Source organism: Meleagris gallopavo, chromosome 8, assembly GCF_905368555.1.
Source record: "Meleagris gallopavo chromosome 8, MGAL_WU_HG_1.1, whole genome shotgun sequence".
Classification (NCBI taxonomy): Eukaryota; Metazoa; Chordata; class Aves; order Galliformes; family Phasianidae; genus Meleagris; species Meleagris gallopavo.
Window position 1 is genome coordinate 32443228 of NC_139411.1, and position 25048 is coordinate 32468275.

The following is a 25048-nucleotide window of genomic DNA, read 5'->3' on the forward strand; positions in this document are numbered from 1 at the left end:
GTGGTTGCCATTGAAGCTATGTTTACAGCTTGAATGGGCAGCATAATCGTGGGTTTATTGACTCTGGATGGAGGGCCGTAAGGGAGGAGAAATTATGGAAGGAATTAGGACTTAGCTGCCCTTTGCCCAGGCAGGGAGAGCAAGGTGAGTGGTACCCAACTGCAGCATAGGTGTTTGACTCACTGTGTGCTGGCGCAAGTGGTTATTCCTCCTGATTTATAAAGAACTGATAAGGTGTCTTATCAGGAAATAAATGAAAAGGGATGCATTATCAAGGCATCCAGGTGATGGAATAGCCTTACTCTGCTAGAAACTGTCTAAACAGAGGATAAGAAATCAGTCCCTGCCTCAAAGGACCTTCACTGTAACTACAACAGAAAGCTGCTGATGCATTGAGAGGCAGCCCCAGCACCACCCGTCCTCAGAGGCTGAGCAGCCACAAACCTCATCCCTCTAGGACGTTGGTTTTGTTACTTGTTGTCCTTCAGCATCAGTCTGTCTTCCCTAAACATCTCCTGAAGAGATTTTCTTCTGTAATCATATCCCTTCTATTCCGATCACGTCGTGAAAAAATGTTAATTTCTTTCTTTTAATTGGGTTGATAAAGTCTTTTGTCTAACAAATCTTTTGCAGTATGTTAGTGTTAGATTTTGTTGCTGCGTGCGACGTTCTCAGTATTGTAACGAAGTACGTTGTGAGCAGTTCCAGCCTCTCAACTTCTCTCTTTCTCAAGGTTTTAACTTCCATGGCTCTTCCTGACATGGATAATGCATTCTTTTGTTAGTAGAAGCTGAGCTTGGAGAAAAGCACTCCTTTTTATGCACAAGTACCAAGAGCTAATCTTTGTTATTAATTACACTGAGATAAGCTGCGCCCCTGTGGATTGATGTTCTTCATCTGAATGTGGGAGATACTTTTGGTGATTTCTCTTGGCCCAGTGATGTCCAAAACAAACCATGTACACCTTCATCTGTTAATTCTGCCCGTTCTGAGAAAGCCATTTTTGGATGGCTTTTTTTGTTGGTTTTCTTGTTTCTCTCACTTTAACAGTGAAGTTATTGCAAACCATCAAAACCTGAAACCTTTGAAAGAGAAGAGGTTTGGAATAAGACCTGAAATTATTCATAAAAATATTCTACTTTCTCTTTTGAATTTTATTTGGGCATAAACCTGAACCATTTAAATTCATGAGTTGCAGCAAACTTTGCAGACGATAACATACCATTTCCTGGAGTATAGCCAGGAATTCATTGGGCAATGTTGTGGTTTTTTTTTTTCTTCCATCCACATGATCTCTTCAGAGCAATCATCTTTCTTTCCAATGAAACATACAGCTGAGCAACGTACCAAAATAGTAAGGAGCCCACCAAACCTTCAGACTTTTCACTACGTAGGCCCATGTCCCCTGTTGCAGCTCTTTCACAGGATGGTATTTAAATAGTCCAGGAGAACCCTTTCTTTTCAGCGTCATTGGATTTCCATACATCTGCACAGCATCTAGCAGAACTCCCAGTTAATGCTGGATTTGACTCATCTGCATCCTCAAGATGCTTTCCAGAAACCTTACGATTTCTCTGCAGTCTTTCTGGGTTTTCTCACTCCTCTTCACTTCCCTGTCAGAAGAGGGAGAGCATGTGGCTCACATCTGTCTGCTTCAGTTTAAGCATGGAGAGCAACCTGATGGGAAACGGCCAAAGAAATCTGCACTGGTAGATTTGTGCATTGGCATTGACATCCTCCTAGGTGAATGTGAGGATGCACAAGCATCTTCTATTTTAAAATTTTCCACTTGAGAACAACCAAATCATGGCATTTTGTTCTAAATGGTCTTCAGAATATTGACATGTTCTCTAAGATCCTATTTCAGATGCTTTGTTGTTGGTTGTTTTGTTTTGTTTTTTGATATCCTGTCTGTATTCCAGCAGGATGACATTGCTCCTCACTCTATGTGAGTTTGTTGGAGAATATAAAGTGTTCAGGAGTCAGAAAGCAGCATTCACCTACGTCATCACCTACATTCAGCATTTCTTTTGTGGGCTTCGCTACCATCCAACTTCACTCCATGGTGAAGGTGGGATGGAATCTCTCCAACCTTGTTAACCAACTTGCTATTTCTTGATGGTCTTGTTTTCATATATATTCCTAAAATCAACTTCATGAGATTAAGTCATCGACACCTTGTTTTTTCTTGACACTGGGAGATCCTTTAAGAGAGAGAAGTTGGGATGCATTATGAGCTCAGGATGAGAGAAACCATTATGGTGACTTCAGTGGTGCCAGGAGGCAGTAGTAGATGAACTGGTCTCTGATTATTCCACTGTGTAACTTCTCTTTTTATGGTAATAGGATTGAGTGTAACATCAAATTAAATGAAAACCAAAATGGGGCTTGAATAATTAAAAAATCAACTGTTACATCTCTGCATTCTTTTCCTTTTTTTTCTTTTTTTCTTTTTTTCATGTTCTACTGTAGGAGGTTGGGAGAATGCCTACTTTCCCAAAGCACTCTAGTTACAGGGTAGCATATGGGCTGCGAGTGAGTGGTGGTATTTATTTACAATTACAGTTTTATAGATGTGCTGTGGGTTTGGTCCTTTTCCTGTGCAACGTACAGTAGATTCTGCACCGTTTGTTGTTTATTTGTAGTCACTTGAATGAACATGGGGGAAAAATGAGAGCTACGATTTGAAGAAAAATAATGGTGTATAAAGTAATGAGATTGTTCCAAAGCTTAATTAGATGGAGCAGATTGAATACATTACAGTGATGTCTTGAGGCAACATAATTAAATTGGAGGCATAATCCTCCCTGTATTGGAACTGATTTTATCTTGGTAGGACGAGGAGCGTCAGCGAGCTCTTCCTACTGGTACTTTGCTGATCCTTCCGGGAAGAGTTACGGATCTCAGAGCATTGTCAGACCTTAAAAGCACAAAACAAAACAGGACGTAAAGCTACGTGCGGGATTGGTGGTATTCTGGTTACAGGGATAACTTTGGAGTCAATCTTAGTCTGTACTACAGCTCAGTAATTGAATCGTAGATCTAAAACACGTCTGCAGCTTGTTATTGTGTGTGCTGAATTCATCTCATTTATAAAATCTCTTAATGGAGTTGTTTCCAAATATATACGCTGACAAAGATACTGGTGAATAATGCATGGAAGTGCTGTTCCTGAAATGCATCTCTGCATGTGCTGGGTACAAGAGCCAGGGATGCGTGTGAGATCTTTAGATACAATATTATGAAACCTAGGTATGCATACATAGATACGTATATTTTTGTGTTTAGACACACAAACATACCTGTGCGTGCGTGCATGTATCTTTTTCTTTTACATATTCATTTCTATTTAATAATTATTTCATTATCTACATTTTATTTTGTACTTCTAACCAGGAAAAAAAAATAATAAATCTTTCTGTCCATGTTTGGATACTTTCCTTCTCCTGCTGTTGGAGTAACCTGATTTTACAGTACAGATACATCCCAACCATGTGACAATTAGTGCCTTGTTTTGTTAATTTTGTATACATGAATAATCTCTGCTCCCATCCTGATCTCAGTGTGAGGTTTGATTTCATTTGGGCAACCAAGCATTTAGCTAGATGTTCTGTTCTTTTTTTCCTCAGGACAGATCAGTAGGTATCTTAAATTCAAATAGAAGTTCTAACTCCTTCTACTGTTTTGCTTAATTTAATTTTTTTTGTCAGCTTGTAGAAGATTAACTTTCTTATATGCATCCAGTAGTGCCAGTCTCTTCTTAAAGATTGCTTTTGGGGAAAAGGAAAGAAAGGTTATACCTGTTATGATTGGTCTTCATTGTTTCTAGAGCTTTAAGGGGACATAAATCTGTATCACAGACAGCCTGCTCCAAAGACAAGCTCATTTGTCTGGGCATTAGCTGGCAGTTCCATAGCATAAATTTAAAGTTTTCAGGAGGAATCTAATGTTTATTTTGAAAATGGAGATTAGAATACCAGAGAATAATATGTTTACTTTTCAGCACTATGAATATGTAGTGACCTACTTATACTGTACCATTTGGTTTTATTTTTAAAGCTTGTCAAGCCAACTCCTATTGCAATTTAACAAGCAACCTTTTTAGAGAAGCAATAAACTGTACTGGGTATTAAATTAGCATTTTAGAAGTAGAACATTGCACAACGTTTTGAAGACTGTCCTTCAACAGCTTTTTAATGTGTTTTTGTTCCATAAGTAAAATAGTGTCTGTCTCATGTGTTTGAAAACACGTTTTGCTTCACCTACGAGTTAAAATACAGCCAGTTTCAGTTCTGGTGAGCTACAGCATTCAGACACTGTCACTTTAAAGGGGGGGGGGAAAAAAGAAACAACTTCATTTTTCCTCTAATAAACTGAATGTTTAATGATCTCCTGATTATCATGAGATATTTTAAAGACAAGTGATTTTATCCAAAACATCCCTTATGTTTCTTTACCCTGCGTCTGCGAATTTGCTTGATTAATTTTGAGAACATCTGCATATAATTCTGTATGCTTAACAGTGGTGAGATCACACTGCTTTTCAAGTAACAGCTACAAATCTCACTTCCCAGACAGACTCCCATTTTTGTCTAATTGGAATGCCAAATGTACAAAGGTGCCTCCGAAGAGTGTGTAATTATGTAATTTTCTCTTGATCTTTCAGAGTCTTCCTGCGAGCAATTAATCAGTATGCAGATATGCTAAACAAAAAATTCCTTGATCAAGCCAACTTTGAGTTGCAGGTAAGAAAAAAATTATCTAAATACCAAACAGTGTCTCGGGATGTAATATTAATATTGTAATAAACTTCTGTCCCAAACACCTAGAACTAATAAAGTTGGAAAAGACCTCTACGATGCCCAAGTCCAGCTGCCAGCCCATCCCCACCATGCCCAGTGTCCATGTCCCCATGTGCCACATCAACACGATTTCGTTGTCTACATGTTGACTGTAAACCCTGGAATCCCAGTTAGCCCCATTCAGTTGTTCTGTCCTCAGCACTTACACTCCATTGTCATGTCGTTCTCCTCTTACAGCAGCACCAAGTCTTATCTCAGAGCACCATACTGAACTCCTCACTTCCCTCTGGATGTGGTAAGGGTCTCTTACCCTTTCCAGACAGGTCACAGAATCACAGAATGGCCTGGGTTGACAAGGCCCACAATGCTCATCCAGTTCCAACCCCCTGCTATGTGCAGGTCACCAACCAGCAGCCCAGGCTGCCCAGAGCCACATCCAGCCTGGCCTTGAATGCCTGCAGGGATGGGTATCCACAGCCTCCTTGGGCAACCTGTTCCAGTGCCTCACCGCCCTCTGGCTGAAAAACTTCCTCCTCATATCCAACCTAAACCTCCCCTGTCTCAGTTTAAAACCATTTCCCTTTGTCTTATTACTCTCAATCCATGTAAAGAGCCATTAACAGATGCTTTAGTAGAACGATTGTCTCGAATGTGGGGCCTGAGTGTGGATCCTTTTCTATCTTTTCCCCATATTTATGTGTTCATATTTTATTTTACTTGAATAACCAAATGCAATCGATTAGGATTTGTAGATGGGAAATGTTTCATGGAAAGATGAACACAGCGAGGGGATGTACTAAATACATCAAGAAACAATGTCTGTGTAGTGTCTATTATTTTCACCTTTAAATATTTATGTGAATAACTTTGATTCTTCTAAGGTGTTTTGTAGATGTGCAGAAAAACATTTCAGAGAATTAATGGTACCTGTTCTTGTCGTTTTGGGTCCTTTCAGCTTTGGAACAACTACTTCCACCTCGCCGTTGCTTTTCTCACGCAAGAGTCTTTGCAGCTGGAGAATTTTTCAAGTGCTAAGAGAGCAAAAATACTTAACAAGTAAGTCCTGTTCGTCATCTAAATAGTGGACAATAACTTGAGGTCTGTTAACATAATTTTAGTTTAATTTCTTAGCTAAATCTATTCAAATTGAGGCACAATCATGGTATAATGAAAGGTTGGTTTTTAAAAATATGAATCAAGTCTTGCCTGTGTTTCTACCCTTGAATCAAGATCTAAATTACATGATTCATTACTGATGAAGACAGTATTTTATACTGCAGGATATTCATGAAGTCAAGACTTCTCAGAAGTATTAACATATTACAAAGCTGCATTTTTAAATCACTTCAGCTTTGTGATCGTTCTCATTCTGTGGGCACTCTTTATTGCTTAATCCCTGACAGCCTTTTAGGGTGAATTTCCCCAACTGCAGCCCGTATCCCTGTGTTATCCCTAAGGACTGGCTTTGTAGATCTGTAGCTGTGTTGCTCCCCTGCTTATAGAAGGAGTTGCATTGCCTACCTCTGACCAGGCAGCTCTCGAGCTGCGTGATTTTACTCCAGAATCCCACAGCAAATGAAAGGAAAGAAAAAACACTGCAGCGTGAATATTTTCACCTGTGCATTTTTCCCAAATTTCTTTGGCCTTCCAGTACAGAGGGAACCTATCCTTGACTGAACGCTAAAAAAGCTGGTTGCATATTTTGAGACTGTATGTGCAGGTTCACTTTTGGTGCTGTGGTATCTGTAAAGAACGCCTGCAAAAGCAGTTTGTTTCCATATTCAATCGGGTTTTCACAGTTAATGCACAGAACCACAGTTTCAGAGCTCTGAGTCCCTGAGCAAGCCTCTTCTATGTGTAATATATTTTCTATCTCTAAGAGATACTGTGTATTTTGTATTACTGAATTGAAGCCTTTTTGTGTGTCACTGTGATGTGAGATACTGCAGTGAGAATGGGAAGAGTTTCACACTGCTGCAGTGTGATGCGATTGTAAGGGTTTTGCTGGAAGTGGCAGCACCATGTGGGCTGCACTCTTTGACCAAAAAGCAGAGGGCTCTCTTTTTTTTTTTTTCTTTCTTTTTTTTTTTATTTTCCCCAGCAGCTGAGTTTCGCCCTTCAGACTCATCTGCTCCGTCCTGAGTTTTGGAGGTGTTTCCTTTGGAAGCTGTGATTTACCACAGTGTTAAAACAGAATTTTTCAGCACTGTGTGATCTATCATATATGGCTCTGGGCAGCCTGGTCTGGTGCTTGGTGACCATGCACACGTAGTATGGGGGTTGAAATGGATGGGCATTGTGGTCCTTTTCAACCCAAGCCCTTCTATGATTCTATACGTACACATGACTCTTGGGGCTGCTGTGATGAGACAGAAATATTTAAAAGTTTGGTGGAAAAGTGATCTCAAATAGAGCTTGGGGTTTTGCAGTTGTGATACAAATACCACAGATAGCATGCAAGCCACTGACTTGCATAGAGAAATCAAGGTGCTTTTGTTCACTGACATAAATCCCATTTCGTTTGAGCTGGAATGCATGAGCCATGTTTTTGCACAAGATGAGATCAGTGGTACAAACTCTAATTAATAAGTGCAAAGGACACTGACAGAAGTCAAAGAGCTGCAGTCCCAACCAGGTGGAAAGCAGAGGGATTGAGCTCAGCAGCTCTGGGTCCCAATTCTCTTCCCTCCTCCTCTGAGCAGAGCTGGGGTGCACCCACTCAATGGGGCTCCTATTGGGCTCCTGATCTGAGCAAAAACCAATGCCAGGGAGCTGTGGGACTGAAAATGCCCCTAAAATACATCTGGAGACTGATCTTCCTCTTTGTGAGAATAAGATCCTTGGATGGAAATGTGCTGAATGATTTGATATTAAGTGGGGCAGCATATTTCACTGACAAAATCTGAGAAATCAACAGACGTTGCTCACTACTGAGATAAGTAAACAGACTAAGTCATTTGAAGTGGATACTTAATGAAGTTTGCTAAATTGTAAATCTCTGTTTATAATGATTTTGCGAGTTGTTATGTTCAGTTTAATCGTGTTTGGGGGACAAAAACCAAGACAGTAAATTCTTCAGATGCAGTAAGTGGTTGAAAGCACTAACTTTTATTGCTGTGGGGAAACAACTATCAGTTCTATGCCAAAGGGATATAAATAATCACTTCATTCAATTTCACTCGCCCTCTTTTTTAAGTACATATTTCAATGTGTTAAATATTCAATAATTAAAATTTAATTATTGTAATTTGCAGTTTTTACTAAGTGTTGGATTGAAACATTAGGTAATTACAGACTGAATGATAAAGAGAAATATCATTAATCCTTATTAATGACAGAGTATCTCACTGTTATCCCACAAAAACCCCGCAAGTTGCCAGACACAACCATTTGCTCATCCTGTGGTTTAATTAATGGTCTTCAATAAATAATCTGTATAGCAAGGAGGTTGTTGGAGCTCCTTACGTAGGCTTGGAGGATGGTTATGGTGGTGATCTTGTGATGCATGAAGTCAGCAGGCTTTTTTGTGTTCATTAAGCTTTCCTGGCATCAACACTGTGATGGAGGGCATGTGGCACAGGTGGCACCAGAGCTGAACAGGAGACATTGGGCCACCAGGCAAAGGAGCATCCATGTGTGCGTTGCTTCGGCCCAGCACCCCACATCCCCGTGATGTGCAACACCAAAGCTCTTCCTTTATGATTTCACACAAGATGTCACTCAGCGCTCCTTGTTTTATTTTCTAGGACAACGTTATGCTAAGAGTGTGTGTAAAAATAAAACAGAGCCTTAGGCCGTGCAGCTCTCTGCTGTGCTTCCTCCAGCCATCGCTGTTTGAAAAGTAGGAAATGCTCACAATTAATCTCTGCAAACACCCACGTGTCCCAGAGGATGGTTAGGTAATCCAAAAACAGAGGCTTGCCCAGGTGAATGTTTGTGTTCTCCCTTTAGTAAATAGAAATCAATTCCATAGATGGAAACTTCATGATCTTTGAGTGACAGCACGGAGTGCAGGGCGAGCTGCGGCCTTTGGGGCTGCATCTCTTGGGGCATCCCGAACAAGTCTGCCTCTCCCTTTGGCCCCAGTTGAATTCTGCAGAGATCAGGGCATGTAGGTGTATGGCAGAGCTGGGGGAGCGAGGCCATGCAGTGTCACTGATAAGGGTTACACTTGGAGGATTTCATGGAGTCATGAAAGACTAATCCAGTTTCAACCCCCTGCCACAGATTGACCTCTACTTTTAGATGTTTTTGAACACTGGTCAGATTTTCAAACCAAATTTCTTTGCTTGTTGATATGTCGTGTATGTGGTCTTTTTTTTTTTTTTTAATTGTGTTTTTTGTTCTCTCTTTAAGATATGGTGATATGAGAAGGCAGATTGGTTTTGAAATCAGGGACATGTGGTATAATCTGGGTAAGTAGCATGAACACCTGTTGCTTAATGCTTTCGGCCAGTGTTTGAAGGAGGTTCAGATGAAACAAGGTTACTTTCTCCTGAAATAGGCACCTAGGAAGCAAGTGATGTAAGAAATGAAGCCTCCTCTGCATACTTAATTCACCATCTGGGGAGATACATAACTAGTCACTGTTTATGTATCTTCGTTTTCGTTTCGTGTTATTCAACCTCATTTTAAATAGAAACAACTATAGTGAGGGCTATTGCTCTTTTTTTTTTTTTTTTTTTCAATAAATATATGGGTATAAAGATATGTATACGGACACATACACGTAGATCCAGCGTACTGTAGCAAAATGAAGATATCTGAGGGCTGCCAGTAGCTTTGCCTGGAAATTCAGCTTGAAGTCTGATTTTCAGTCTTGTTTGACTGTATCAGAATGACTCAGGGTGATCAGCAAAGAATGGGAAGTTGGACATTCTCAGTTTGTGGGTAAATTAGGCACACCTTTCTCAACTCCAAGTATGTTTTGTGGGTATAATTTAGCTATACAGGAATTAAATTTTGTGAGCAATGGAGTATTTACTGCGAACTGAGTGTACTCATCTGCCAGATTTCATTTTCTTGAGCTTAACAGCAGAGACACTTCAGCTGTTCTGAGTTTTATCAAAAGTTCTTTAAATTATCAGAAATAAATGCATTTGCCACTTGACTTACATCTCTAGCTGAACTGTTGTTGCTGAAGCTTGAAAAAATATATAAGCATATATAAAGGAAGGGGTTACCAGGGTTCACAATTATTTGATATCACAGAGGTATCATCCACTCTGCTGGAATGATGAAAAAAGCCTTCCAAGAGCAGTTGAATTCACTTTTTATTAGAAGCATCTTTCACAAATCTGGAGAACAGATTAAAGCATAATGCACAGCTGATGTGGGACTTGACAGGCAGGTAATGGCTCCAGCCCCATAACAGATGCTGGGTCAGCCAGCTCAGGCTGCTGGCAGCCTCCATGGTGGTTATTAGCTAAATCCTTCACTGCTTTATGCTTACAGTCACATATCCATCTGTTACTTTTCCTACTTTCTCTGGCATCTTCGAGTTTTTAAACCTGGTGTACTTTTCCTGCCATTTAGTGGACTGGAAGTAGAGGTGTTTGTACACATGCATCTGGCTGTTCTAACACGTGGCCATTTTATTCAACCTTGGGACACTGGAGCACGTTGTGCTTTTTACTGCTGTCACTGACACTGGCTGCTTTTCTGCAAGCTATTTAGCTGCCTTCGAGTTCTGCTTTTTACCATCAACAGGGAGATGCTAACCATTTCCAGTGGTGTTTTGTGAATTGACTGCCATGCGTGGAGGGGCAGTGTTTTCTTCAATCTTTGTGCTATCATGAAAGCCTTTGTATTTTTGATAGAGTTTTAGATAGTTTTGGTTTCTTCTTTACAAACCGTTATTACTCAGGAAGGTGACTCTGTGACCTCTTCTAGCTCTGATGTCTATGCATTCCCTAAGTGACTGGGATCATTAATTCTGAAATTTTACATGTTGAGGGAGTTGGTAAATTGTTGCACTTCATAACAAAAGCTGCAGGAAAAAGGCAAATCAGAGCCAGGACCCCAATCCAACAAGGCCTTTGTACTTTTCATAATGAGAATCGTTCTTTTTCTCAACTTCTTTGTGATACACATAGTCAATGCTGATCATGTTTAACTTCTGGCCCTCCACCAATCTCGTGTATGTCACAGCATCAATTAGGAAAGAATACTGACTTACCAGTGCAGAGGAATTGATTGTGGTGCTGCGCTTGACAGTTTTATCTTAGAAGTTTGACTACGTTACTCAAATTATTAATGTATATGCTCAGAAACAAAATCCAAAGCGGAAAGCTATAATTCTTGCATAAGCTTGAGCATATAATTTTTTATGACTACCTGCTATTGTGTGTAAGATTCGATAGAGACGAATAACTTTGACTTTTGATTTATGTATTGGAGTGGATAAGTCTCAAATTATCTCATAACTTTTTGTTTAGAAATTTAGCACGTAATACTTGCGGAGTTGAAACTTTCCAGTTGGGAACCAGACAGACCTTTAGCGGTGATGCACATTTAAAAGGCTAATTTATTTTCTGAAATTAGATGGTAAAATACAAACTCTAAAAGGTTATTTTTGCCTTTGTATTTCTGGTGCAGTAGTGGTTGCATTAAAAAAAAAAAAATGAAAGAAAGAAAAAGGACCATGTATAGTAGAGTACAGCAATATGTAACTGTGCATACACACTTTTAAATAATGTAATTTAGGACTAAAGATTTTATTTTAAATAGGGAGACTTGTGTTAGAGATCCAGAATGACAGATTTTCTACGTAAACCCTTGCTGTATCTGTCCTGTCTGATACCTTGCTCAATTTAATCATGAAGGCTTTAGGTTTGTGTGCTGTGATGCAGTAGCAGTGAGGATTGCTTTGGGGAGTGTAGTCCCAGCGTGCAGAGCCCCTGCTGTGCTGGCTTTCTGAAAGTGCTGTGAGGTTTTTATTTTCCTGCATGCATCAGTAGCAATGCATATTAGTATCTGTAGGCTTATTTCCTTCCAAATCACAGCCTGAACTTTTTAAAATAATACGTTCTTTGGTGTCAGTGTTTAGTTAGAACTGGGGCACCTTAGACCTGGATGAATATCGTGGAAACACAGGGAAGGCTGTCTTGATGTAAATGTAGGGAATCAAACAGCATGCACTTAAAACATTACGTAGTGCAATTCAGCATATACAAAACAGAGCTTGATGCTGGGTCACGTATACCAATTTTCAATGGTTATTGTTTTCAACAGGGGAATGTTGAGAAAGGAACAAAACAGAACAAAAAAATCCTGATGGTAGAGTCGATCAAGGAAAGACAGGTCAGAATCATAGAATCACCAAGGTTAGAAAAGACCTCCAAGGTCATCCAGTCTAACCATCCACCTACCACCACTATTTCCCACTAAATCACGTCCCTTAGTACAAGATCTATATGTTCCTTGAACATCTCCAGGGTTGGTGACTCCTGGGTAGCCCGTTCCAGGGCCTGACCACTCTTTTGTAGAAGAATTTTTTTCCTGATGTCCAAGCTGAATCTCTCCTGGAGCAGCTTGAGGCCATTCCCTCTCATCCTATCTCTGGTTACTTGGGAGCATAGGCCAACCCCCAGCTCACTACAACCTCCATGCAGGCAGTTGTAGAGAGTGATAAAGTCGTCCCTGAGCCTCCTCTTTGCAGACTAAACAGTCCCATCTCCCTCAGCCACTCCTAAGCCTTGTGCTCCAGACCCCTCACCAGAAAGCATTGCTTCCATTGAACCAGCTAGTGGAAGGTAGAAGAGTGAAGTTCCTGAAGGTGAAGTAAACCTGTGGTGCTGTCATGCAGTTGGCTGGTCGCCAGCCCTCCCTTCACAGTCCTGATACCAAGAATGGACTGGGTAAAGATGTTAATGTTGTTGGAGGGAAGGCTGGGGTTAAAAATAGACCTGAACTTTGAGCATTATATAAAAAGGAGTCATTACAAATAACACTCTGAATTTGTTATGTGTGTGCACAGCTGACCCAAGTCAGAGGTGAGGTTGCTGACAAATTGTTCAGTGGCCCAAAGGTAGATTAGAAGCTGGGAAATGAAAATCAGGCTGATAAAGAAAGCACTTGCATATTGGCTCACTCAAGTGAAACTCAGTGCTGTTGGGTGAGCAGTCTACACAGAGAATGTTGTGGCAAGGCAGAAACCACTGTGGAAAGTTTTTTTACGTAATCAGAAAAAAAAAATAATCCTGGTTTTGCACGCAGTTTTTAAAACAGATGTGCAGTTTGTCTTTTGGGAGAGAGGCCACAGTTTTCTTCCAGATTCGTCATATATTAAATCTCTGTGTGGGATCTCCTATGCTCCTGGGGGGGGAGGGAGGGAGAAGGGAGAATTCATGGCTTGGTTGTTTGTCAGAAAGTGCTGTGTGTGACATGCAGCTGCAGTGGAGGCTCTCAGCATCCAGGGTAGGACCGTGGCCTTTGGTTTGTGCTCTGATGCTGCGTGCATAACACCGCACAAGGTCACATCATCCAGGCTTGCAGCATGGTGTCACTGCCTGCTGCTGCGTGCCCTGTATGGGCCCCACCTGTGTGGCATGGAGGGTCTGTGGGCCTGCTGCTGCCTGCCTTATATTGGCCTAAGCCTTCGTGGCGTGGGGTGACCTATGGGCCTGCTGCTGCCTGCCCTGTTTAGGCTCAGGTCTGTGTGAGATGGAAGGTCCCTTGGGCCTCGAGCACATCCTGTGGGTGCTTCAACATACACTGTTGGTGGTCTCCATTCAGGTCATCCCTTCCTTGTTGAGGTGATGTGCTGCTCAGTCATTTTGTTTTTGATGGGTAACTGTGCATTTCGCTCCAGAAGAGGAAAAGGGGGAGTCAGATCTTAAAAAAGTAAATAATAATAATCCTTTGCAAATTTTCCATTTTTCCACGTCTAAATTTCAACAGACGTTTGTTACTTTTCTGAGGGGGGTCCCTGCACACGCAGCAGTGAAAAACAACTGTGGTCCACAGAGAACCTTGGGACATTGAATTTGTACCTGACGAATAACTTGTCATTACCATTTGTTTTCTGAAGTATCAGCTCTGATGTTTCTCAGGCGTAATACAGGAAACCTGGCACCTGGGATGCTGAGTGTAATACTGCTTGTAAGGAAGGCAGAGAGGGCTGCACTGCTTGTACTGCTGCTCCTGACCAACAGCCAGCATTGGAGCATCACGTGGGGTAGTGATTTTGGTTGAGTATTCCTTCACCCTAATAGCATTGTTAACGCTAATGGGATTCTGAAGTTTGCCAAATCAAGTAACATAAATTATATCTCTTAAAAAAAAAAATAAAATAAAATAGCAGCAGCGTGTTTTATCTTTAAAGGATTTTTTTCTTGATTACATTTGCTCAGATTTATGTTACTTCTGGTCAAAAGTGAAACTGCTAATTAGACACTTCAACAGTTAGTGCTATGCCAGCGTAGTGCAATGGAATCTAAATGAATTAAGATGTGTTTGTGTTGTGTACCACTGATAAGCTGCAGGGAGAAACAAGAGTGTTAAAGCAGGGGGAGGGGGCTCAGGGCTCCTGCAGGCAGCCCAGCCCACCTGCAGCAGTGGGGGCATAGAGGTGTTCCCAAAGCACTCTGTTGCCTGCAGCTATTAACCTCTTCTTTGTAAGAAACTTCACCCACTGAAACTTGAATGCCCTGCACTATACACAGAACAGTGTGAATTTCTATTCTTTTTTATTAGTAGTGTTACAGAACCAAATGAGCTCCATAATCTTTCAGGTTCAATGCAGCGCTTTAAGGTATTGGACTTCTAATGTCTGCCATACATTCCTTTGCATTTTGTGTTAGAATAAACCTACTGCTCTGATTTAGGTAGTTGTCATCTGCCACAGCTGGGAGAAAATGAATGCCTGGAGGTGTTCATTTGGCTTTTACAAAGTCCTGGTTGGAATCCTTGTGTTCTCTGATCCTCCACCATTGAGTCCTGTGCCTAGAATTCCCCGGTGCCCTCACACAGCCCAGCGCAGGTATCTTTTCCTGGTGGAGCTGTGTAGATCATTTGCAGAATATGTAATCTCCATCCTCTACACTTCAGCCAACAGAAGAACAGGAACTACGTGTTCTTAACAAGTCCAGTATTTATTAGGCTTTGTGTTGCTGTTAAGGGTTCCTTTCTGCTCTGCGTGCAGAGCACGTAGCAGGGAGCACAGGGGGAGGCGTGCTTTTCTGTTGAGAAGGTAAATATGAAATAAAGTTAGCCAGTCAGATCATCTCCTGGAGAAAGGAGACATATTGTCAGCTTAGCTAAGATGTAGCTTCATGTCTCGGGGCTGCGTAAGCATGCACTCATGGTGACATTTTGATAGAGTGACACAAGGAACATTTTGTACACTGTGGAAGATACAGAAGCCTAAATAAGTTAATACAAGCAATGTGCCTTTTAGCTGCCTTCTCTTCTATCTGTAAAGTATATTTAAAGAAAAATTTAATGTGTGTGTGAGTGTGGGTGATTTGTGGAAAATGCAGCGAGTTCCAGCTGGATTATTGATTGAGCAACTCTTCATTGGCTTGGGTTTATGATATCACATAGTTAACCTCTTGAGAAATAAATTACAATACAAATTTCAGAAAAGTCTGATCTTGAGAAATACTGTCATGCACTTGAACTATATGACAATTTATGGTTATGGCTTTTAAAACAATTATCTCCTACCAAGTCAGTGGCCATTCATTAGCTCTGAAATACGTTTTTTTTCTCTTTAAAGGTCAGCATAAAATCAAGTTCATCCCAGAAATGGTGGGACCTATCTTGGAAATGACACTTATCCCCGAGACAGAGCTTCGAAAAGCTACGATCCCCATCTTCTTTGATATGATGCAGTGTGAATTTCATTCCACCAGAAGCTTCCAGATGGTAAGCAGTAAGCAACAACTATTTGAAAGCATAAGACAGATTTAGCTGTTCATTGACAAAAACATATGAATTTTTGTTGCTTCGTTATTTGTTTTGGAAGAAAAATATAATTATGGATTTGTTTATTTTTTGTAACTCTGAATGGCTATAGAATTTTAATCTGAAGGTTTTAAATTCTCACTGAAGGCAAAATTTGCACAAGGTAAATGAAACCTTTCTTTACGGTACAGCAGGAGAGCAAAGAGAGAATGTCTTAAATCTTCACTGTGACTTAGGAAAGGAGTTTGCTTCTGAGTTGAGTTGGACATGAAGAGAAACCTGATAATGTGACAAAAGAAACTATAACATGTACAAATTCATCATCTCTAGTATCTTGCAATTTTGATTCTACTAACCATATTTTTATTGTTGTTTTGAAGAGGGAAAGAGGCTAACCAACCAGTGGCAGCATATCTTCCTGCTAGATAGTTAATGCAACATCCAAACTTCAAGTGGAGTCTTTTTATCCTATTCTCATTTCACATGCTGAAGGAAGCCCTTGAATAAGCGCACAGATAGCTGAAGCTTTGAGAGACAAGTATGATGAAGGAGGGTTTCTTGAGATTCTTCATTTTACCTTCTTTCCCTTGAAACTTGAACTTATAGATTGAGTGTAAAACTAGTTAAGCCACATAGTTTTGTAACATAAACCAGTTAACTTACACAGTGAAATTTCTGTCCATTCAGGATATGACTTTAAAAACTTTGCAGTACAGTTTGACATGCCACTTTTTTCCCTCGGCCCCCCTGTGTCTTACCATTTTTCTTTCTTGGATGGGAAGTCTTATCTTTTTCTGTATTTTTTAGTGAGCTGTTATTCATAACCAGCTCTTAATCTGTGGCCAAAATAAATGAATGCCTGCATGAAGAGATTTAAACATGGGGAAATTGTATCAGCTTTATTACTTTGATTTGTTTTGCGCTGGATGCTGTATGGAAAGGTTGTGAACTGTATTTTGGATCCATCCAATTACTGCATAATCATTCTTCCTTATGTTTGACTCTGATGATACTGTAAAGATTGAAATGCTCACTGGGATGCCATTTAAACTGTTTCCTGTCAGACGCTCTCTTTCTTACTTGTCGTTTTTTATTTGTACAATTATATGGATCATGAATAATCTGAGGGTAATTTTATAGCTAAATTTATGGCCTTGTGTTTTCTTGATGGAAGAAAACCAGCTCTGTGTGGAATATTTAGGTGATTTTAAGAAATGAGCATCTTAAATGTTTCTCACAATTGTTTTTGCCTTTTGAGAAGAAAAATGTCTGGTGCTAAAGTCAGATGCGTCCTGGATTGTAGATAGTCAACATGTATTTCTTTTGTCAGTACTGCTGCTTTCTTTATGGATGTAACACTGCTGTGACAGGTACAGCGCTAGTAAACCTTGTTTTATTGCATTTGAAGTGAAACATTATGTCAAACGATATAATCAATCTATCCATTTATAATTTTGCAGATAATGTAGTTATATGCGTGCTGGGGCTCTGAGATGGGTGTTTGAGGCATGAAGGTCACCAGCAATTTCTTTAGTCCTCAGGGGTGCACCCTTTCAGCTCTCACAGACCTGCAGAAACTGGATGTATGCAGTCATCCCTGGTGTACTGTCACTGGGTCACCATTTACTTCCTCGTTGCTTCTCCAAACAAGGAGAGGGGAGCTGACCTTGCCTATGAGGCAGACAAGGCATTTGGTCCTCCAGTCTTTTCATTAGGTGTAACTTGTCAGCCCCGTTCAGCATCAGACCTTGTCTGACATCTCTGAGCCATCTGCATGCAGCCAGCAGAGGATGTGTTCAAAATGCCTTACAAATCCCATAAGAGTTGTCTGCCTGCTAAGAGATTCCCTATAGCGTCCCGTTACAGACCCTGGTAAGGCTTAGTGCTAAAGGTTTGGAACTGTGAGCATCACAGGCCGGTGTCAATCCAAGTTGGCTGCAGCCATATGGAGGTTGAGGTATGACTGGAACTGCTCCAAAGAACCAAACAAATGCAATTCCCCTCAGCTTCCCAAACTCTGACTGTTTCATCTGTCTTTCAGACAATAACTTGTTTATCAACAGTAGTGTTTGATGTCTTCTAAGTGATGGAAATAGATATAAAATTGAAATATTACCAGTACCTAGGCAAGTTTTCATACATAATCTGCCAATGTAACATACAGCATTTTGGTATGTACGTGCACCAATTGTTACTATCTAGTCTTGCTTTTAAAGAGAAGTTCAAAACCGAATGGTTGGCTGCTGTTAAACTAATCTGCCAGAAATCCAATTATCTAACCTTATTAGTCACATCAGCAAGGGTTTAAATTGGCTCCACTTCTCCAGCAGATGTGCAAACCTCATGATGTGTGTGGGAGGAATTTGCAGAACTTCTATGATGCCGTGATGGCTTGTGTTTTGAACAGACAGCTTTCCCCATGGCTGTTTTAATTTCTGTATGAATTGGTAAAACCAGTAACAGGCAGAATGGGGATTTTGCTCTTCCACTATATATAGCCCTGAGAAGCAGCAGAAGATAAATTCCCCTAAATTAAAGGCTGACTGAATTAAAAGCTGGAGTTACCCGTCTTTGTCCTCTCCCTTTTATGGTGCTTTGAAGCATTATATAGGCTTCAAAGTAGCCTGTACCTCAAAGCATGAATCTGATACTAAAGTCTGCGTGAGACTGAAGCTTCCCCGTAGAAGAAAATGCCTCCTCCTCCACTCTGCTATTTCCCCTTTGCTTGTTTTACTGGTAAGCCCTTCAGATCAAAGGGAATATGTCAGATCCGCAGAAGCCATGAAAGAATGTTGCTTTGACTGTTCAAGGCCTGGTCAGGTGAGCGTGATGGATCCCGTGGTGACAGCAGGAGAGGAGGTTTGTCATGAAGCAGTCATTCCACTGAAATGTGGGATTTGAAGCATTAAAAGCCCCAACCTCTTACTTTGGCAGCCTGTTCCTTCCATCTGTCACTTCCTCTAGTTCCATTTCTTACGAACATTCCAGTTTGTTTGCCTACCCAAAACTTTAACTTGCCTTTTATAAACCCGTTGTGGCTGATTTAATTCTGCTTATTTTGAGCTCAGCCAGTTCATGGAGAGGTGCAAGTGTAGGATGTGGTACAAAGCATGCCGTGGAGAAAGCAGGAGGCAGAAGGAGATGCTTGTCTTTGGCAGAGGGAGACATTCGACAGGTTCTCCCTATCTCTTAGCACTGCATCACAATCTGATTCCTTTTCATTGTTCTGATGCACATAAATTAGTAGAAGTAATTATTTTAAGAGACAAAGATAATTAGTTTACAAGGTAAGGGGTAAGCACTTCTCTAGTATTCATTCTCCAACGTTATGACACATCTCATCAAATAACGAAGAAGGAACAGCCCTCACCTCCAAAACAACCCCCCCCACTCTGCAGTAGTGAACATGCAGAAGTTACAAGTCCCATATGTCTAGTTTTCAGGCTGAGCAGCATTATTAAGGAGGATTGTCAAAGTGTCCAGTGGTGTTAGCATCAGAGTTATAAGCATGCAAGATACAGCTTGTGTTCTTATGCTGTAAGAATAAGGAGCTGTGTAAAAGCAATGGTCTGAGGAAAGAGCCCCAAAACCAGAACAACACATCTGTTCCATTTTATACAAATTGGAAAGCCACTTAGCATAATAGAGCCATTGCCAAAAAGATAGAAAAATGATAGAGAAATGCATAATGAATGAATGCATAATGCAAAATCATATAGAAATGCATAATCAATGAATGCATAATACAGATGATTGCTAAAATAAAACTATGGCTGCATCTAAAGTACCTCGAGCTAATGTTCTGTTGTAAAGAAAATTAAATGAGGGAAGATGGGAAGAAATGAGGGGAAAACCCTTTTAATTCATTTCCAGCATTTAACAATAAATCCTAGTGTCATGGAGGCAGCGATACCAGCATTTTAATTTGCTCTGTAATTTCTTGTTGGTTATCAATGAGTTTCAAACTGATATAATTCTTCTTAGTTAGCTGATTTACTTGAGTATCTATCACGTTTTACAACCTGAAATTCCATTTTAGATCTTTTTTTACCAGCTCTGAACCCTGCGTTAGCCTCCCCCTCTCCATGCTATGGATTTGAGCACAGAACAGAAGTGATTGAAGTGTAAATGTTTAAGTTTTATTTGTTTTCTGGTCTTTCAGGATATTGGTATTCTTCCCTCGCCTCACCTAATAGCAAGGGAAAAATCTGATGCAGTAAGTCCAGAAACTTCCCAAATCCCTTCGCATTAAATGGCCACTGGACCTGTTTGCTGACCAGGATGCTCTGGGAAAATAGGAAATGGAAGATAAAACTGCTGGGAATTGTCACAACCTTTGTAGTGGCCTCTTAACAAAGTTTCACAGGATCTTTGTTATTTCTGCATTAGTGGTGTTATCTGTCCCTTGAATCTTATATGGAAAATTCATTATTATCCCATATCTAAACAAATTTATAGCAGCTTGGAGGATTGAAAGACATCCTCATCTACAGCTAGATTAAATTGTCAGCCAGTGCTGCATTTACAGCCTGCCCACACTTTAGGTAAACCTAAACCCAAAGTGATTAGTTGAGCAGACACTTGAAGATGCTTGATAGCTTTCATTGATTTGTAACCACTGTTTCCTCAGTATTAGAGATTGTAACAGACAGATGAAACAGTGGATATACTCTATGCTAAAGTTCATGCACACATCCTGAAGGGAAGCTGAGATCTCAATCAGAATCAGCTGCAAGGATAAGTTGATAATAATTTCCTGTAATCTTCCTAGCATCGCCCCTCGAGCTTTCGCTGCCAAGAGATAGATGTGAATCTAGCTCATCACTAGTGCCAGATATATCTCCTAAGTCTCCAGAAGGAACTCAGCAAGTGTCACTGGCTGTAACAGGAACATTATAAATATGGTGCTCCTACACTGGAACAGGTTGCCTGAGGAGGCTGTGGATGCCCCATCCCTGCAGGCATTCAAGGCCAGGCTGGATGTGGCTCTGGGCAGCCTGGGCTGCTGGTTGGTGACCCTGCACACAGCAGAGGGGGTTGAAACCAGATGATTGTTGTGGTTCTTTTCAACCCAGGCCATTCTGTGATTCACATGGGAGTAAATTCCTTTGTTATAACTGCAGTCCTACCTTGTGTTATTTTATATGCTTATACTTTTAAAGAAAGAAGAGGGAAGTTGGAGTTATTTTCATCTTATGGCAGATGCAGCATCCCAGAGCCATGTGCTCATGTGACTCCATGGCCCCATTCTTTCCCTGTCGTGGAAGACCATAGCTGTATGAACCATGCTGTGTGCCAAAGAAATGTTCTTTTGTGGAGAGAAGAAGGAATACTGACTGTGTTAAGCAATGTTTAGTCATCTGGGTTGAGTGATCTGAGCCACATCATCTCCTTGATAGGTGTGAGGAATGATCACAGAGCAAGGGATGCTGTTAATGGTTCGTTCCCTTAAAAACCTCAAAATGCCACAGCTCGGTTCAACCCAAGAGGGCTGGCACAACAAAGCCAAGATTTACAGAGGTTTGAGTAAAATTGATATCAGAAGAACAGTCGTGGTCTTGTGTGACAAATGTAATTGCTCTTCTTCATATGACTAATCTCTTCCTAAAAAATACATCACCTACAGGGCTCCTGCTGGCAGCAAGTGTCATTTTTCACATTGGTATGGAAAGTCAATTTCATTCTGGTCTCATTAGAGAACATGAATTTTGTGACTTCTCTGTTTCATCGTCACATTGCCTCACTGTTTTATTTGACACATCCTTTTACTGTGGGAACGTGTTTCAGCTTGGGGTTGCCTCTTAGAGGAGGTGGATTGCATTATTCTTCCTTTTCTCATTTTCCTGTCATTTTTTGAATTATGGATTCGTGGTATTAAAAACCTTATTTCACTTCACTTTCCATTCGTTCCTTCACAAATAAAGTAGTGGAACAGGTTACCCAGAGAGGCTGTGTAATCAGCCATCCAAGGAGATCTTCAGGACTTGGCTGAGTTACAGTTGGCCTGCTCTGTGTTGGAAATGATTTTGCATCACCTGGGAGTTTGGACTAAATGACCTTTGAGAACTGTTCCAGTCAGCATTCCTGTGAGTTTTTTGTGGATGATTTGGGGTATATAGAGAGCACCATTGAGATTATTTCATCAGAGGTTTTGGTTTTTCATCTCCAAAACAGTCAAGTGTAATAGTAAAAATTGTTTAAGGTAGAATATTTGTAGTTTGGGTACTTAGTTGATTTTATCTCCATATGCACCACACAATCTCTAGGTAGGATTTCCTGACAGCTCACAGTTAGGTTGAATTGTGCACGTTGTTAGCCTGTATCCCAAATTTGCACTGAGCAGTAGGTGAGCAGGACGTTTTCTGCAGTTACTCATTATGATAGCTCAAGTCACTGAACTCACAGTTCAGTGTTTTTTATTTCTCACAGCAGAGTTTTTTATTTCTCTGTTCTTAAGACAATTCTGGCAGACTGCCACACGGAATGGAAGAATAACTCCCAGCTCCAGTGCAGAGGATGAAAACTCTGGGCTGGGCTGTGAAGATAGGAGACTCTGAATGTTGGTGAAGCTGATGATGAGCAAACTGTGGAGGGTTTGAAATGGAGACAAGTGCCCTGATCTGACTGTGGGTTTTCACAGTACAGTAATAGTACCCAAATTACTATAGAGCCTGGTAAGGTATTCAGAGAGTGACTTGTTCTAGTAAAGAGCTGTGTTTTGCAGTTCTTTGGTGTAGTGTAAACAGTCAAGCTCTATATACCAGTGCACAGTTCTGCCTATAAATGATTCATATTAACCAGGCAGGAGCATCTTCATAGTTGGTAGCCGCATTTTGTATGCAGTCTCAGCTTGGCCAGAGAACGCACGTTCCCGTGTTCCCAGCTGCTGGGCCTTGAGCAGAGCAGGGCTCTGCAGGAGGGCAGGTGGGCACCTCCAGCCCTGGGGCTGAGATGCTGCTCCTCACCCGCAGTGCTGCTGTCTTTGTCCTGTTCTGCTCACAGTTACCTCGCCGTGTGCATGCAGCAGTTGTTTCAAGACCGAGGCACTGTGGCAGAGCTAAGGGCAAGTGTCTGCTTGATATTTGACAGAGACATTATGATAACCTGTGTTGGCAGAGGAAGAGCTGCGTGGGCAGAGCGCAGAATGCAGTGTGTTGGCAGAAGGGCCGGCAGTGGACGGAGCTGCACCTCCTCAAAGTGATATAAATTAAGGTGGTATAAAAACGCTCTCTTGTCGTCAGAGTTTCATCATGACACGAGTCTGTTGGCAAGGGATAAGTGATCTCACACTCCGTGCTGAAATAAATACGCCAGCAGAACTTTGCATTGTGGGCTAGAAAAATGCAGCACCTCTAAAACCAAATCAAACCCAGCTACTGGCTGCAGATAACGGCTCATTTTCTCCAACTCCCCTTGGGGCTGACCCTGTGAAAAATACCCATCCCCTGCTGTCTCTGCTGCCCTTTGGTTGCTGTGTGTGCAGTGGCTGGGGCAGCAGCACCCTGGGGTTCCACACTTGTCACCCTGTTGGCACATCATGGCTAGGAGCAGGGCTCAGGCTCTCTCCCTCTGCACTGCCAGCTGGGGTACTTTGGGGCAGTAGTCCTTGCCCTGATGCCAGTTACCAGCCCTCTGCGGACTGCTGGCCTGGCAGGATGCTCCACAGAGATTTTTCCTCTTGGTAACGTGGGTTTTGATTTTATCTTTCAGCATAGATTTTAACTAAATCTTCAGCACATGACTTCCATTGCACAGTTTCTTGAAGCTGTGCTTCTTGCCTCCTTGCCGGTGTCCCTGGTGAAAGAAAAGTCAAATTTTACCTTCAGACATGCAGCAGAAGCCTGTGTTCTCAGTTACAGAAAGCCCATTCTGATAGGCAGTGGAAAGTGGCTTTAGCAGAGGAGCTAGGATTCTTGTCACTATAAAGCAGATGTCCTATGAGGTGGGAACAGTTTATAAAGAGCAAGCAATGCTGTTAGGGTACTGGGGACCTGTGTCACAGGGAAGGAAAGCTCACGGCTGGAGTTGGGGTAATGCATCCCTAGCTTGGAAGGCCGTCGTACCAGGCAGTCTGTTCTGTTTTCATTTGCATATGATATACTGTTAATATTAACTGCAGATGCAAAGTACATCTCTTGACATTTACAAAATGGTAGTACACTTTGTTCTTGCACAGGTGGCCCTTTGCTTCTCCTCTGAATAGTCAGGTACTGCTGAATCAAATGACAATGAAAAACCTGAAGCCAACAGCTCTGTCAATACTCTGCTCTGACTAATGGGGTCACAGTCACCTGCAGGAGGATCTTTTCACCCTGGCTCTTGTGCTGAGGTTTCTTGGCAATAAGTTGAATCACTGCTGATGTCCGTGCTTATTTAATGCAGAGGTAGGAATTAGATGACGAGATCGACTTGTCACATGGCAGCAGACCTAGAGTGATCCTTCCTCTGCTCATAGCTTGAATTCATTCCTAATCTGAGCCCTAGCAAAAGAGCAGCAGCAGTAAACCCCTCTGTATTCATTAAAACTATGAATTACCCAGATTGCATTTAAAGTGTGTTCTAATGCCTGCTTAAGCTTGTGTTATTTCTCCAATCAAAATATTTACTCTTAAGTTGTTTGAAACAGATCCTTCCTGCTCTGCAATGCCTTATGAATGGGTTTATTGAGTCATGCCACAGTAGGGTCGATACCTGTATGCTACAAAGGGATGGGATGTTAGTTAGCAGTGCTGGGGAGTTCAGTTGGCTGAGTGAGCCAACAGCCTGAGCAGCCTTTGGTGTTATCTGTCATCTCTACTGGAGCTTTCACAGTTCCCTTATTTTGCCCTTGTTTCTACTGTCATTTTTGCAGGGGACATTGTGTCTTTTTTTTTTTTTCCCCTCCTGATTTTCCCTCCCTTTATCCTTGTCATTAAGCTCCTTATTTAGTTTTACCTAATGCAAATGTTTAAGCTTCATTTAACAACACGACCAATGATTTCTTCAACAAAAAATCCTTGTAGGGCAGCAGATCATCGTGGATGGTCGAATACCAGAGTCTGCAAACTCTTAAAGTCAATCAAGCTTTAAAATAGTGGCAAAACATCTCACCAAGATACCCAACCAATCTGTGAGCCATTGAGACTGCAGTCATAAAGTGAAATATTTGCCATCTGATTATTTACGCTTGCTTTGTTTAATTATAGTTTGAAAATGAGATCATCACAAAACTGGATCACGAAGTGGAAGGAGGCAGAGGAGATGAACAGTACAAAGTGTTATTTGACAAAATGTAAGTGTTGATCGGCGGCGAGATTTATGTCACGGTGAAGTCAGGAGAGAGGGCAATTAGACTACAA

The 25048-nt window shown here is 41.2% G+C and overlaps 1 protein-coding gene across 2 annotated transcripts in view; it reads left to right on the forward strand.

Moving 5' to 3' along the window:
• DOCK1 (dedicator of cytokinesis 1) overlaps nt 1-25048 on the forward strand; it is a 274016-nt gene that overhangs the window by 189817 nt on the left and 59151 nt on the right. For both annotated transcript variants that reach the window (XM_085229833.1, XM_085229834.1), the window contains exons 30-34: nt 4667-4745; nt 5758-5858; nt 9159-9217; nt 15523-15671; nt 24896-24981. In XM_085229833.1, the coding sequence (XP_085085959.1) occupies nt 4667-4745; nt 5758-5858; nt 9159-9217; nt 15523-15671; nt 24896-24981 (474 nt within the window). The remainder of the gene's footprint in view (nt 1-4666; nt 4746-5757; nt 5859-9158; nt 9218-15522; nt 15672-24895; nt 24982-25048) is intronic.